This window comes from Idiotropiscis lumnitzeri, chromosome 21, assembly GCF_059441095.1.
Source record: "Idiotropiscis lumnitzeri isolate Australia: NSW breed Sydney's pygmy pipehorse chromosome 21, RoL_Ilum_1.0, whole genome shotgun sequence".
Classification (NCBI taxonomy): Eukaryota; Metazoa; Chordata; class Actinopteri; order Syngnathiformes; family Syngnathidae; genus Idiotropiscis; species Idiotropiscis lumnitzeri.
Genome location: NC_142411.1, coordinates 5,782,763 through 5,798,641, shown reverse-complemented (window position 1 = coordinate 5,798,641; position 15,879 = coordinate 5,782,763). Strand labels below are relative to the sequence as shown.

At 44.1% G+C, this 15,879-nt stretch overlaps 1 protein-coding gene across 1 annotated transcript; it reads left to right on the top strand.

The window, feature by feature from the left end:
* The first annotated feature begins 8,973 nt into the window (after positions 1-8,973).
* bmp2b (bone morphogenetic protein 2b) lies at positions 8,974-15,211 on the top strand. The gene is made up of 3 exons (XM_088285970.1): positions 8,974-9,369; positions 10,027-10,394; positions 13,897-15,211. The coding sequence occupies exons 2-3, from the start codon at positions 10,040-10,042 to the stop codon at positions 14,799-14,801; spliced, it is 1,260 nt and encodes a 419-aa protein (XP_088142096.1). The 5' UTR covers positions 8,974-9,369; positions 10,027-10,039; the 3' UTR covers positions 14,802-15,211.
* Positions 15,212-15,879: the final 668 nt, after the last annotated feature.

Sequence of the window (15,879 nt, the reverse complement as noted above, 5' to 3'; positions counted from 1 at the left end):
CAAAAAAAAAAAAAAAAAGCGCAGGCGAGTTCGAAAACCGCAGACGAACGAATGAAACAAAGCTGGCTTTTGTGCCTCGGTCCTGGGAGGCCACTCGCGCTTGTCTCGTACATGCGAAATTAATTAGGAGGAAATACTAAAACACTCGGGTGGAAATTGCTTTCCACCATATGTTGCGCATATGAGGATCAATTTCGTATGCTCGGGCACAGTGGAATGACTCTATAACTCGCCAGGGCTCTTTGATGAAAGCCAATCTGCCACTCAAGGCACATAAAAAGAAGCCCGGGTTCTACGCTACTGTTTGTTCCCCTTTATGGAGTCTTAGGTAATATGATTACTTAACCAGGTTAAGAAAATAGAATGTTTCATTCTGGGTTAAAAAATTCGACATCGTGACAAGAGGCCCAGTGTTCAAGCCTGAGAAAAACGAGTTGTTTCTCCCCACCCCAAATACGGAGCAATAGATAGATAAATCACTGGCGGGCGTGATGGAAAGCCAACATGAAGGAGATGTTTCATCAACAGCTTAGCACAACCCCGAAAATCCACTTTGGACATTTTTATCATGGACAATTTTGCTTCAGAACAACTCGACCCCATTATTGCAACTAGCGAACAGTGAATGTAATCTTTTTGCAATTTTTTTTTTTGCCAGTAGCATCCACTTTATTCTGAAACAAAGACTGATAAGACAGCAGTGGTGAAATTGGAATATTTTGAGCGAATTACTTTTTTAATTTTTTTTTTTTTTCAGTGAACTAAGTCCGATTGACACATGCTTTGATGACCATGTGACCTTTTCGGTAGCTTGTCCTTTAGCTTGCTACACGTGGACATAAAAACCCAGACTCACACGTGCATGAAACTTACAAAGGCAGATTTAACACAGAAATAATATAGCGTATGGCAGACGTGGGCAAACTAAACACATGCGGCCCGTTAAACTTTTGAATCCGGCCCGCCCAACTTGAAAAAAAAATCAAATGAATAAACATTTTTAATGTTTTATTTTCTAAATTCTGTGGTTTTTCAAATACATATTTATTGTTGTAATTATCTTATTCAATTTCATTTAAAATTAAATGTATTTTTTTCTCTGATGAGGTGAGGTTACCAAAACACTCCATCCATCTGCTGCTGGATGGCCCCTCTGCCAAATTTTAGAACCCATTGTGGCCTGCCAATCTAAAAGTTTGCCCACCCTTGCCGTACGGTAATTAAACTTAATAGAATAAAATGTAAAAGTTTAGAATGTTTTTATAAAGTGAAGTGCTATTGAGTATTAAAAATACATGTATATTTTGGGGGCATCTGGAACTGATTTCAATTCATTTCAGTGGTGAAAATAAATTAGATTTATTGGAGTGAATTCAGTTATGAGCGTGGTCAAAGTGCAAAATAAAGTCAAGGTACCACTGTATGTGTTTTCACTGACTTTTGGATCAAGACCAGTCCATAGACTTGTCTACTTGTTACATAGACATATACAAAAACACAGCATAGTGTGGGCAGAGCGAAAATTGGCAGATCTCGTTTCCTGCCTTCCGTTTACATACATGGCTGCACAGTGTCAAGGATATGTGTTGGGGCTTAGGCAACCAAAAGTCAGACTACTTCTCACTACGCTCGGATTTGTTCAATCTTAATCTTAGTCATGCGCTTTTATTGAAGGGGACACTACACACATTAATCCCCCCCAACCCGGAAAGCTTTTTTTCCCCCCCTCGTGTCTGTGATGAGACAGAGCAGAAAAGGAGCTGAAGTGGAGTCATACGACATTTCTCAACCGCCTGGCTTCTGTAGCTATACGTCTTACCTTGAGAGCCATCTGGAGTCTGTTTATTGTATCACAAACAAAACGAAACGTCATGGTAATCTGGCATGTGAATTGCAGACGTGGTGTGTGTATGTGCTTGATTAACCTCATTTGATTTCCTTTTCAATTTGAGGCTTTATCTTACCTGATTGTACATCACTTTGCCATACGGGAAGCGGATAAACAGAGGAAACCGCCAATTAGATGGCATTCCAGAGGAGATTGTGTGTGGAAGAGCGGGTTACTGTATACAGTGGAGTTAGTTTAGTCCGATAAATATTTACACTAAGTGCCACGAATGGAGACAAACGTTACCGGGAAAGACGCTAGATAGCGGGGGGGGGGGTTGTCACTGCTTGAAAAAAAAATAAAAATCTCGCAAGGACTTCCCACATTTAAAAGAGTAAACGACACGCTTGTCGTCGTCGCACTGTGTGCTTTCCCACTTATCAGAATTGAATTTTTCGGCAATTTCGAAATGCAGATGGAATACTGCCTAAGCGGGAGGCAAGGCGAGCTGGGGCGGAGATACGAATAGTTGCATCAGACTGGCCCAAAAAGTTAAAGATACATACGGCGTGCCCAGGGAGTGGATGTCAGTTAAATGTTTATACAGCTGCGCGGAGGATTATTATTATCGTCAAACCGCGCTGCTATAATGTCATTCTGCGGATGCGAGAGCACAATCACGTCCTCCCTGTAGTCGGCGAGCCTTCTTCTTCTTCTTCTTCTTCTCCCACCCCCAACTGCTGCTTCCCTTGCTCCTGCAGCCCCGACAGACGGGATCGTATGTAGCAAGACGGCGGCTTCATGGAATGTGAAAAGAGAATTGCCGAGTTTAGGGCTAACTTGGGCCGTGTGAAGGGCAGGTTTGCACAACCACAGCTGCGAAACGTAGACCCGCCAACCGGACAAATGCCAAATATTGATAACCTTCTGCTCCAATTGACTGTTGGGTATATAAAAAAAAAATTAAAAAAAGACAAAGGGGTTTATAAGCTGGAAGGATGGCAAATAATCAACGGCGGGCTTGTTTAATGTCATCTGTCTTGTTTAACCTCAAACTGTCTCGACAATCTGACCTTGCTTAGTCTGATATGAGATGCTGGGCTCAGAGTAAACGTCGCCACTATCCCGCATGTGACATCAGACATGCTGATAACACACCATTTGGTTTTCCTAATCTCATCCAGTGAGCTGGATATGCGTTTATATCAAAAGTGGAGATGTATTGGAGGGTACAGTTGGAGCTAAAAGTCCTCGCCGCGATGAAGTACATGACACGCTACACACTTTCATCTCAGTGGGCAGGTGAATGAAAAAAAATGGAGGTGTTTAGGGGTGAAGGTCAATTGTAAGTTGGGAAGTTCTTGCTTGGATTTTTGTGTTCGGGTGATTGGGATGATATCATTTCATATCACATTTCCTTTCAGCCAGACCACACGAATTTTAGGGCAATAGACTGTTGGAGGTTTCCACTGTAAGCGGAAAGCCCAAACTATGTCGCTAACTTACATGCTACACAGATACTGTGCAGCATGCTCGCTAAGTGCTTCCCATTCCCCGGCCTGTAAACAGCTGCTAGGGCCACTAAGTGGTAAAATGTAAATTTTTACGCAGGCTGTTTACGTTGAGCCCAAGCTTCTAATCATGCAGACGTATAATTGAGTAACGCGTGGTCTCTTTATGAGTGGAGCTGCATTCAAGAGGGCACATCCCTGTACTTATCTCTCTCTCTCTCTCTCTCGCTTTCCGTCTCGTTCTCTCTCTCTCTTTCTCCCTCTCTCTATCTCATGGAGGTTCCTGCCTCTCATCCTAGCTAAATAGAGCGTACATTTGTACCATTTCTATTACATGTTATCAAGAAGGTCAGTTTTATTGCGTTATCGCTATTGTTTTCACATCATCAAGTGAAACAGCCATGGCAAATTTAAGTGCAACTGTCGCCATCATGAAACGTTTATGAACTGTAAGGCTCCCGTTTTAATTTCCACATAGGCATGGCTGTAATGGTGTCCCAAAAAATCCGGGTTTGGTATATGCCTTATTTTTAAAGAACAAAATCTCAATTTTGTTCATATCTCGACAGAAAGGGAACAAAATGCAAAACTGAGCGTCTTGTGTAAACATGGACACGTTTCTTTTCTTTTCGTTTCTCTTTTTTTTTTTTTTTGTAGAAAGCCAAACATCCGTAGTTTTGTATTCTTTTAAGGAAATGCTATTCAAGCCAAGGGCCGAAAGCATAACCCTTGCCAGGTTAACTGCTAGCACAAGACTGAGCTGATTCCTGTGCCGTACCAATAAGTTGCATCTAGGAATTCTATGCTACCTTAGTCTCATACTGAAATGAAAAAAAAAACAACAAAAAAACGGAATCTGAAATCCGGTACAGCTCCAGCAGGTCACCAGTTGGATTGCAACGTACACACCCAGTGACAAGTCACATTTAGATATGTCATGCAAGAGTCTTCAAAAAAAAGTAAAATAGTCATGGGATAACATGCAAACACCACACAGGAAGGCCGGAGCTTTGCTTCAACTCAAATTGCTTCTCTGTGAAGCAGGTGTGCTTTCCACTCGGCTACTATGACGCCTTGTTCGACTACTGAGGCAGTTTTTTTAACCAAAAAGTTTGGCGAAACTTCTTTCGCGGGAATTCGACTTTCGAGGTTGCGCTGCATGCTTCTAATTACAGACCAAGAGTGGAGATTAAGAGTGTCGTGGAAAAGAAGCCGCAAACAAATAAACAGCTCACTAAATTACGTGCCGTTTGTAGCGCACGATGCACGTCAGCGAGTTCCTTGGCGCACGCTTTTTTGGAGCCTTGGTCGCCTGTGATCTGCAAGGGGGCCGTATAATCTGGAGATGGACTTGTTGCTCAAATTAGTGGGTAAGAGAAGCGTGCCACATGTTCAGTATCCATAAATATTGACTCTGGCTTTTTTTTTTTTTTCTTGCCGGCCGTCTCTGACCCGAGTGGGTTTTCCATTTCGGGACCAACTTATATGGAATCGGTCCCATTTCCACCCACCACCCTCCCATTAGCACCGCACACACGTGCTGCTCAGCATAGCCGGCCAGGCGTGCTTCTCCTGTCAAACACATGTGGCGCATTCCAGTTTGAATCATTTTCCTGAATGCATAAAAAAAAAAAAAAGGACCACAAAATTAGAGAAGTCACAAAAGCAAACGCACGGCAAAATGTGAGGAGCTGATCTTGTAACGGGGAATGTTTCAGAGTGTAAAAAAGTCCATCTGGTTCAAGGCGGAGGAATGCAAGTCGTGAGTCTGGCCAAGTTGCTGTTAACAGCAGGTGAAAGGCTAATGGCTGGATCTTGCGGTGTCATCTCAGGGCTTCAGCCGCCACCCCCCCCCCCTCCCCGCTCCAAAAACCGCCCCCGAATCATGGAATGTAGGCGATGACATGTCAGTGCCGTACCATCCGCATCCAGAGCAAAATGTACATGTGGACACACACGTGGAAGAACCCACTATGTTAAGGCAACAAAACTGGAAAATTCAAAACCTTCATCAGACCACAAAAGTCCAGACGGCAAAAAAAAATACTGCACTATTGTTCATTTTTTTTTTTTTGACTATACAGGGGTGTCCGAAAATATATTTCAACCCCAAACTACAAGGTTTCCCCTTCAATGTGCCAGCTGAACAACCACTCCACAAAGAGAGCCAGCGACTTCGTTCTGAACACGAGAAGAGGTGAGAGTTGACACCGTGACAACACGCCAGCTCACAATGCCCTGAGCATCTGGCAGTACATGGCAGAGAAAAACATTGCCGTGTTGGAACAGCCACGCTACTCACTTTTTTTTGTTTTTGTTCCTTTTTTTCAAGCTCAAATGTGTCATCAAGGTGACAATATCAATATGGATCCAGGAAGATTCCTTTTAGGAGTGCATGAAGGCACGGCAGAGAAGAAAGCGGAGAAAGTATGTTAGACTCCAGGGGGATGACTTCGAAAGTAAAATCTTATAGCTTGAATTTGAAATCTGTGACACCAGTCCTGGAACTTTGCTGACACACCTTGGATGGGCTGGCGGCCAGTCCAGGGTTTACCTTGCCTCTAGCCCAAAGTCAAGGCTACAACTCTCCCGCTGCCTATGAGGATAATCAACTTGGATGACAATGAATGGATAGACGAAATCCCACCAGGAATCCTCCGATATTTTTTTACTGAATATTAGGAGTGTGATGTGTTCATATCGGGATCGTGTGGTACAGAGGTGGAGCGTATTATGTAAGGGACAGGAAGTGCGCTGTGCAAACAAACCTAAATGTTTTTTTTAGGAAATGGACGAAGGATTAGGAGTCTGAAAATGCATGTGCTACTATTCCGTAGCCATTCTAGAACTTGAGGAGTTGATCCGCAAAGACAAGTGTTTGAAGGAGTTCATGCCGCTTTTTTTGTATGTCATCGTTCACGACAGACATGCCCATCTTGTCTAATCGCAGTCTCCACGTTGATCCCATTGCACGCTGATTATAAGGGCAACGCCATGGAGCAAATCGATAGCTTATCAGCAACAGAAATGAACGACCTAGCGAGGAGTCCGGGGAGAGGTTAAACTGTGTCAGGAAGCACCAGACAAAGAAAAATGGATGAATGAAAAAAAAAAAAAAAAAAAAAACTCGTCCTGGCTAATAATTTTTGGATGATGCGCTAAATAATCACAGAAAGTAGTACTTGCTATATTCTAGCTAATAGTCGGGGTGTGAAGAGGTTCTCCTCACTGTCAAGAAAATGCACATGATGTATGGAAATGATTCAAATTGAAAAGAGTGTGGGAAAATCTATAAGTCGCGCTTGTTTTGACAAAGCTGCATTTCACTTGAATGATGTTTCCCCACTCGCTCGAAGCACCGGGGGGAAAAACATGGCTGGAAGAAAAGTAAACCACTCTGAAGCTCTTCACTTTTATAGCACAGCGAGCTCTGTGTGGGAGCCCCTCTGGTCTGACCTTGTGTTTTTGTTCAGGGAATATTTGTGGATCGCATATACAAACAAATGCACGCCGGAGGGAAAAGAAGTCGAGCAAGCAGTGGTGGCGGTTGTCTGTTGGTTGTTCGCACTCCAGGACACTGTTGTCGTGCGATGAATGAAGCAGTGATTGTGGTTTATTTCATCTCAAAAACAAAAAGAGGAGAAGGGACAAGAATTACTCAAGAAAAAAAATGAGAGTCCAGAAACAAACACATACTGCAAGAAGTTACTCGGGATCCATCTGTAGCACTGAGGTGACGAACGGTATGCAACCAGAGGCCGATCTGTATTTTAATTGCTAAGTGGTTGATCTGGGATGATCCCTCATCAGATGGTATTGTCCTGGGGACGAGACAAAGATATCTTGAGATCTTTGTGGGCTTAAATCTATTGCCATCACTTTGGATCAGCCTCTTTGGCCAAAACAGCCACCTGGCCCAACAATCATGGAGATGCACCATCATTTTTTTTTTTTGGTTTTTAAAGTTTAATTCCCAGCCTGTACTCAACGCAAATACAGTCAACTCGCTCACCGTGTACCAATGAAGCGAGTACAACAGTGGCGGGCCAGGCATTTGCTTCCTGAGCCTTCATTGACGACTTGGGACCGATCTAATTGGCCTCGTCCTACGACGTCAATGAATATTTTGATTCTGATTATGTCGCAATTATAACTGCAGTTCAGAATCAATTCTTGACTAAAAAACAAGAGCACGCGCAAAAGGGCAATCTACCACTGCATGCAAAGGTATAGCTAAATCAATAAACAATCCAACAGCTACTCAATTATACCTCACACCGCTATGACACACATCGCTTGGACATAAGCCAAGCGATTGACACCTCAGTTCTTCAAGGTGACACGACAGGAAGCTCTCGGCGCTAAAAGCGCAATAAGCAAACAGATTGATGCTATTTCCACGTATGAGAAGCTTGCATGTACTGTAAGTAGCTGTAGCATGGTTTGGAGTGTTGACTTTACCACTATTTTTATCACACCAAAAAGTACGCACACAGTCAAAATGGTTTTGGACTCAAAATCGTTACCATATTTGGCCACAACTTGACACACATCTACATCTACATCATTTGGGCCACATCCATCCTGCTAAAGAACATCATCATCCTCTAATTGTCATGTACATACACATGTGGAATTACACCTCTGAATTTGACACATCATACGAGTGGACTCAGCGACTACACCTTTATTGGGAAACACTGGAGCTTACTTAACGACCCGCAAAGCTGTTTGGTGTATTAGTGTCTTGGGGATTTGATTGTGAATGGTCAGTTGCCACAACCTCTCTTGCTCTGGCAAACTTTTCATAGTAGCAGGTGATTATCTCAATTCCAACTTTTTTTAAGATAGGGGCTGTCAAATTTAAAGCGATTAGTTAAATATTTTAACTCAGTAAAGTCAGTTTGATTTACAGAAAAAATAATTTGCATGCTTTGCAAATTTGGTGCCATATTAGCAGTACATCTTTAGCACGTCTCAGAACAAAACATTCTTGCAAACCAACACTGCTGGAGTGTGGCACTTGTGGGCAGAAAAATGCATGATTGATTAAATATACTTCATATTTGGTGATTTTGCATCAATTCCAAGATATTATTCAAGTAAATATCTGTTCCAAGCATCGCAAAAAAAATGGTAGTTGAAAAATGTGATTAATCGCGATTAATCGTGGATTTTTTTGTGATTAATTCGTTTAGAAAATGCTATATATATATATATAGAGATATATATATATATATTAAATTCTCCATAAAATAATGCATAAATGTCAAATTCAGAAGACATGAATCTTTGTTGCTAATCAAGATTAACATTGATGTAAGTGCTACTGAATTTTTTTTCTTATAATAGCCCCCCCAGAAGGATGCTTCTGCGCGTCCAAATCGTAATAAAAAAAAAACGGGGAGCGCTTGACTCTCATGTGTCTTTATTTGACGCGCAAGAAAAAGAGAAGGGAAAGATTTGGCTTGGGTGAGTCCCGCACCCATCACACCACCACTACTCCCACCCCTCCCGCCCGCCCGAGGGCTCGCAGACCGCGGGAGGCGCTTTCATGGGCGTCCGTGTGATTGACAGCCCCTCCGTGACATCACCGGACGACAAAAAGAGTCGCCGGCCGAGGGGAAGGCGCCAATCAATCGCAGCACTCCGGCAGTGGCGCACGGCGCGACCATACAACTCGACTCCTGAGCGCACCAAAATGCGACTTTGTCTCTAAACAATTTCCCCGATGTTTCGTTGTTGGGAAGATGTTCCATCGAGACGCGTTATACTTTGATCGTTCCCTTTTGCGCACAGACGCTTCCTTGTGACGAGAACGCGTTTTTTTTTTTTTCGTGTGTGCGTAAAAGGACCCAGAGAGAACCAAGCCGACGTGTGACATTATGTGCCCGGGCGGACGCGTGAAGGTGTCGGGCCGTCTGTCTGTGGTCCTCCGCGGAGAAGAAGCGTGGATTTAACGCGACTTCATGTGGACTTTATCGCAGCCCAACGGTGGAACGACGACCGGACACAGCGCTTCCTCGTCAGGTAAGAAGAAAAAACAAAAATAAGACGAGCGTGTGAGTTAAAACATTCTAGTGTTTTTTTTTAATCTCGCTTTGCATGCATTACATGCTCTTAAATGAGGCATTGAATCTTATGGAAGTGGGAAAAGTGTGGTTAAAGTTCACTTTTCCTCCGCAGGAAGAGTTCCCCCCGTACCCCCCCCCCCTAAGATTTGTTGTACATCTGGCCCCGGTGGTGCACGTCAGATCTAACACCTGCAAGCCTCTTGAAGTAACCCTATCCCTTATGATTATACAGTCAAAGCCTCCGCAAATTGACGCTTGTAGCACCCGGCCGGCTGGCAGGCAGGCTGGGCCTCTCCTTTTCCTAACTTTTTTTTTTCCTCCCTTCTTCTCTTTTTTCGTCTTCAACCGACCAACCCTCGGAGAAGACTCTTTCATGCCTCTTCTGATCTCCACTCGCCTGCATTCCTTCAGCGTATTTCTAATTGGAGACTTCTTTGATTTGCCCTTCCTGTCCTTCATAGACTTCCTACATCTTCATCTTAGAGATCAATCTTCATGCCGTGGGTTAATTCCCAACCACCACCACCACCTCCTACTAAGCCAAGAGGTGTCACCCCTTTTCTTCCATGTTGTTCTGTAAATTGACAGGACGCCAATTTCTCCTCCTCCACAGGGACTGACTGATCATGGTCGCCGTGGTCAGCTCTCTCATGGTACTGCTTCTGGCTCAGATGTTGATGGAAGGTGCAATGGGACTCATTCCCGAAGTGGGCCGAAGGCGGTACGGCGAGTCGGGTCGGCACAGCCCGGAGCAGTCGGCGGGAGTCCTGCACGAGTTCGAGTTGCGTCTCCTTAGTATGTTCGGACTGAAACGCAGGCCATCGCCAGGCAAGCACGCCGTGGTCCCACGGTACATGGTGGACCTGTACCGCATGCACTCAGCCAACGGCGACCACAGCGCCCGGCGACCCAAGAGCATGGGAAGGCACGCCGAGAGGGCAGCCAGCGAGGCAAACACAATTAGAAGCTTTCACCACGAAGGTGCGTATTAGCGACATACCTCTACCTGTCAGCCCCAGCTCCTGGGCACCCTCAGACAGCCCAAACATGTACTTAAACATGACTCAGAGTGTCAGAACGCTGACTTCAGAGCACTCGGTTGTTTTAGGGCAGGTTTTTCGTCATGCGCAGGGTGACATGCGTCTTAATTTATTTTCTCTGTGAATGTAAGTTTTGGGGACTCTTCAAAAACGGCAGTGATGCAAGGTATTTGGGTCTGGCCAACACTGATGGGAGGTAAATACTTAAGTATTAACTTTTCGGACCACTTCGGTACTACCTACATTTGAAAACAAATATCGGTAATTTCTACTCCTTAATTTGTCAACTTGTTGAGTTTTTCAAGCTCAATAGAGGTTAACTGCCATTGAGATCTTAACTGATTGCGATATTGTGGTCTTATGAGACAAAAAAAAAAACAGGTACATCAGTGACGTGGAGGAACAACACCAGGGACTAACGATGATGATGCAATCGATTCGGAGAAGCAAGATATTCCCCTTCCTTAACCTGATTTAAGAAATTCGTTTGATGACGGCTCAGAGAATGAGTCGTGGCATTTGTGTTACTTTTGTGAAAGCCTAAAAAATTCCAGCTTCTGCCATTCAATTCAATTGTAAAATCGGAAAAGAAGACATAGAAGTCACATGTATGTGAGTCACAGATATTGTTCGCTAATTTATTTGTATAATTCACAATTAAAAAAAAAATAGCTTTATGTATTACTTTGATACTGAAACATATTTCAGTTCATACTTTTTTACTTAAAATGTAAAGGACTTGAATTAATACTCTTATTGCTCCACAAATATCGCAACATACTTAATTAAGTAAGCGTGTCAGTACTTTTACCACGTCTGCTGGCCGCAGCTGTCGTGCGGGCTTCAAAACATTCAAGTGGCCGTGGAATCCCTGGGGTGAATTTGTTACTTAATAATTGATGGTGTTTGTAGTACGCCCCTGAAAACAGTTTTTCCAGACACGCACCGCGGGAGCGGGATAAAGGCTGGCGTTTGCCTTTGTGCAGGTGATCGCTCAGCCCTGGTTACTTCAGCAACACACAACATTAACGCAAACACATCATCCTGTCAGAGGCAATTCCAATTTGGTATCCCTGTCCCAATAACTTCCTCTGCTATATCCATTACTATGTACAAATAATCACAAGTTTACAGATTAATTCCAAAAAGTATTACTTGGTGGCACATAAAAGTTTCAAAGGTGGCTCTAAACAGAGACCTCATACAGAGTATTTGAATCTGTATGGTGGGGAAGTTTCCGTCAAGAGGTGACTTTGTGTTTGCTCGGGTGGGATGACACCCAGTGATGACTTGGACATCCTGTATACAAGCCGGAGTGTAGTCCAGACCAATTGAGGACCAGGAACCCTTGCAGAGGGTCGCTCATCGATGAGGGCCGTTAGAAAAAGGGGCAAAAGTCATCACGATTTGTGTCAGAGCGTCGGTCAGACCAGATAAAAGACCAGGAACCCTTAAAGGAGACTGAAACCATCGTGTGCTGTTAGAAGAAGAAGCTTAAGTGATGACAATTCTGATTAGAGCAGGGGTGGGCAAACTACGGCCACATGTGGCCCGTTAAACGTTTTTATCCGGCCCGCCGAACTTGAAAAAGAAATGAAAGAAATAAACCTTGTTAATGTTTTATTTTCTAAATACTGTGGTTTTTCAAAGACATATATATTGTTGTAATGCTTGTGTTCATTTTCATTTAAAATTAAATGTATTTTTTTTCGTCCGATGAAGTGAGGTTACCAAAACACGGCATCCATCTGCTGGTGGTTCGGCCCCTCTGTCAAATATCAGAACCCATTGTGGCCTGCCAATCAAAAAATTTGCCCACCCCTGGATTAGAAGGTAGGCCAAACCAGTTTAGGCTCAGGAACCTGTACAGGGGATTTTAATCAAGGGGTGCGTTACAGGAAGAGTCAAAAGTGAGCCTTACTGAGGTTGAGGGAACCTCTGAAAACTCTGCTGTGTCCGACACCTTGGGATGCTGTTAGATGGACAAAATTGATGGCGATTCTGGTTGGAGCATAGAATAGACCAGTTGAGGAACAGGAAGCTGGGTAACCCGGGATGCAGTTGGGGGGGATTCTAAAGTGGTATGACTGACAAATTGACTGAAACTCAGTCAAGAGGCACAAATAAAAAGCGGCTGTGTGAAACGGTACCACGACATACAACCCAAAGCGACACTCCACCCGTTTTGTTTTGGCATGGAGCGCGAAAAAAAATTAGGAATGTTGATAAACGCAATCTACGGGTCACACGTTTTTAACAAGCCCGGACTTGTTTGCAGAGTAGGAGGAGGCCGGTGAGGGAGCTAAAGACAGAGAGCGAGACAGAGCAAAGAGGATTTGCAACACAGAGAACAGGAGGATTTGGGAGTCGGGGGGAAGAAAAGAGAGTAGGAAGAAGAAAAGACAAGGTAGAGTGGGGGGAAGTGGGGCTTTCCCACATCAAATAAGGAGTGATACGCCTAATTGAGGTCTTTGTGCCTCTGGTGGGGGCTTTAGGATGAGATGGTGGAATTTCCTAAATGGCTCCTTTGAACGATGGCGTGCACAGTTCAAAGTTTGCGACGACGTGTGCGCATCGCCGCTCGTCATGCTCACGAGTAAGAGTTCAAAGCGGGATTGCACAGAAAATTGCACGCCGCGCTGTAATTTATGTCACTTATGCAGCGAGGAGGGAAATACCAATGAGTCTATATAGTGTGCTTCCCTAAACATGCCTCGGGGCAGTCATGATAACGTGGCTGGCTGGTCGAAATGCACTTTCAAGGAACAACCTCTCCAGGGACTCTCGAAAAATGTCCTGATCCCTCGCTAAGAATCCTGTGTTGCCTAAAGATTAATGTATTGCTGCGGAAACAGTAAGCTTTACAGAGCATTAACAGGTGGATTAATATGGTCGATACGGTCACTGTCCATAAATTAAAGTCATACCTGTCTAGTTTTGTAAGTGTGGTTTGACAACTTCAACATGAGAGAAGCTACGGTTGTAATAGTTAAAAATACCCTTTTTCCAATCTAGGAATCACTGTGCATCATATTCAATTATAATGAGGTTTAGACACTTGTTATTACAAAGTGTGATTGCTATCTAACCTTTCAGTGGGGACTTATACGGATTAATCCACTTCTTACACACACTCACATCCTCTCTAGATGTTTACAATAAATATTTAGGTAAGAACATGAGAAAGACATTCATTCATTCATTCTCAGCTAAAGCAGGGAAGCTCAGACTTCAAAATTGGCAGAGATACTGATTACTGATAAATGAAATCCACTCTGAAGGCCTTGGATAGATTAGATTCACATGGCAACTATATGATAAAAAAAATTAAATAAAATAACATCCATATAAGTCAGTGATTCTGACAGAGTTATGTTGGCCCTGCTGGTCGTCCTCGGATAAATTAGCAGCACAACTCACCGTATCTTGTCTGTCTTTTCTAGAGTCTATGGAGGCCCTGGCCAGCCTGAAGGGCAAAACCACCCAGCAGTTCTACTTCAACCTCACTTCCGTCCCAGAGGAGGAGCGCATCACTTCGGCAGAGCTTCGCATCTACAGGGACCAAGTCAAGGGAGTGACCGCCACCCCCAACAACAGCTCCACAAATGTCACCTCGGCGGCCACTGGCTTCCATCGTATCAACATTTACGAGATATTTGGAGCGCCGAAATCTGGCGGCGGGGAGCCTCTCGTTCGCTTGCTCGACACCCGGTTGGTAAAGGACTCTTTCAGCCGGTGGGAGAGCTTTGATGTTAGCCCCGCTGTGTCTCAGTGGACCTCCGGAAAAGGTGGCAACCATGGCTTCATGGTGGAGGTGCACCACCCAGAGGACTGGCAGACAAGCAGCGAGCATGCCCAGAAACGTGGCAGGCATGTGCGGGTGAGCAGGTCCCTGCACCAGGACCAGGACTCCTGGCCTCAAGCCAGGCCCCTGCTGGTGACGTATGGCCACGACGGGCGCGGGAACTCAGTGCTGCACACGCGGGAAAAGCGCCAGGCCACACTCCGCAAACAGCGGCGGAAGCACCAGCACAAAGCCAGCTGCAAGAGGCACGCACTTTACGTGGACTTCAGCGATGTGGGCTGGAATGAGTGGATAGTGGCGCCCCCCGGCTACCACGCCTTTTACTGCCACGGGGAGTGTCCGTTTCCCCTGGCAGACCACCTCAATTCCACCAATCATGCCATTGTGCAGACGCTGGTCAACTCTGTGAACTCAAACATCCCCAAGGCATGCTGCGTGCCCACCGAACTGAGCCCCATTTCCCTGCTTTACCTGGATGAATACGAGAAGGTCATCCTTAAAAACTACCAAGACATGGTGGTCGAGGGATGCGGCTGTCGGTGAGAATGGGACAGTGGGTACAAATGGACGCCGTCAAAAAGTCGTAAAAAAAAAAAAGGACATCAAAGTTTATTATGGACACCCGGTTTCCCAATGAAGACATTATTTATATGAAAAGACAAACAGAGCTATCCTGGAAGATGAATTAAAAAAAAAACAATATATGAATATATTTATGTCTATGTAAAGTTGGGAAATAAATATTTTAATCAGAGGAATATATTCCTTTTACTGGTTTTGAAAATGTATTTCTGATGTACATTTCCAAATGGGTGCAATACCACATGAAGTATATTGCTCAGATTTTTATTTTGTATTTATTTCTATTATAACCACTTTATTTGTAAATAAATGTGTATTTATCATGAGAAAAATATTGCTCTGCCTGGAGTTCTCCCGACATGAACGACATACGGCAAGAGACAGAAATAAACACAACACACAACCAGAAGCGTGTTTGCTTCCAAAGATTGCAAAGCAAGCAGTGAGCTCTTTATGTTAAGTGTAACTGGAGCGCAACAACAATAGCGTAGTCGGCTGAGGTCAGAGTGCAACTGCTGCAATGAGGTGCAGTCATAGGACGGCTGAGACAAGTTACACAAGCGCAATAGACTCCCATGAGAGGATTAGAAAAACATCAGAGCTTGTTTTCCAAGAATGACGGAAAAGACCCCCTAGACTCTTGTGAAAACCAGTTCCCAGTGTTTTTCCTTGTCAAATTAGCAGATGAAAAGTGTGTTCACACTTGACAGCTTTCAGACAAACTCGGTTGCCGTTCCTCTTTACGTTGGATTAAGTATGAAGGCTTCGGTTGAATTTTTTTTCAGTTTGATAAGTGGGAATTGCTTGGGTTTGAAATGAAATGGAGTCAGATTTCGCCATACTTAGGATTGCAGCGGCAAAGCTTCGATTTAAGTTAACGGGTGATTTCTCCACGCTGACGATCACTTATTTACATGTACACTGCCACGAAGTAGTCAAGCTAAACAAAGCAAAAATTATTTAGGCTAGGCAGGACAGTAACGCACAACCAATGCGGTAAGATCAAATTAAAAAGAAACCGAATAATATATGGACATCA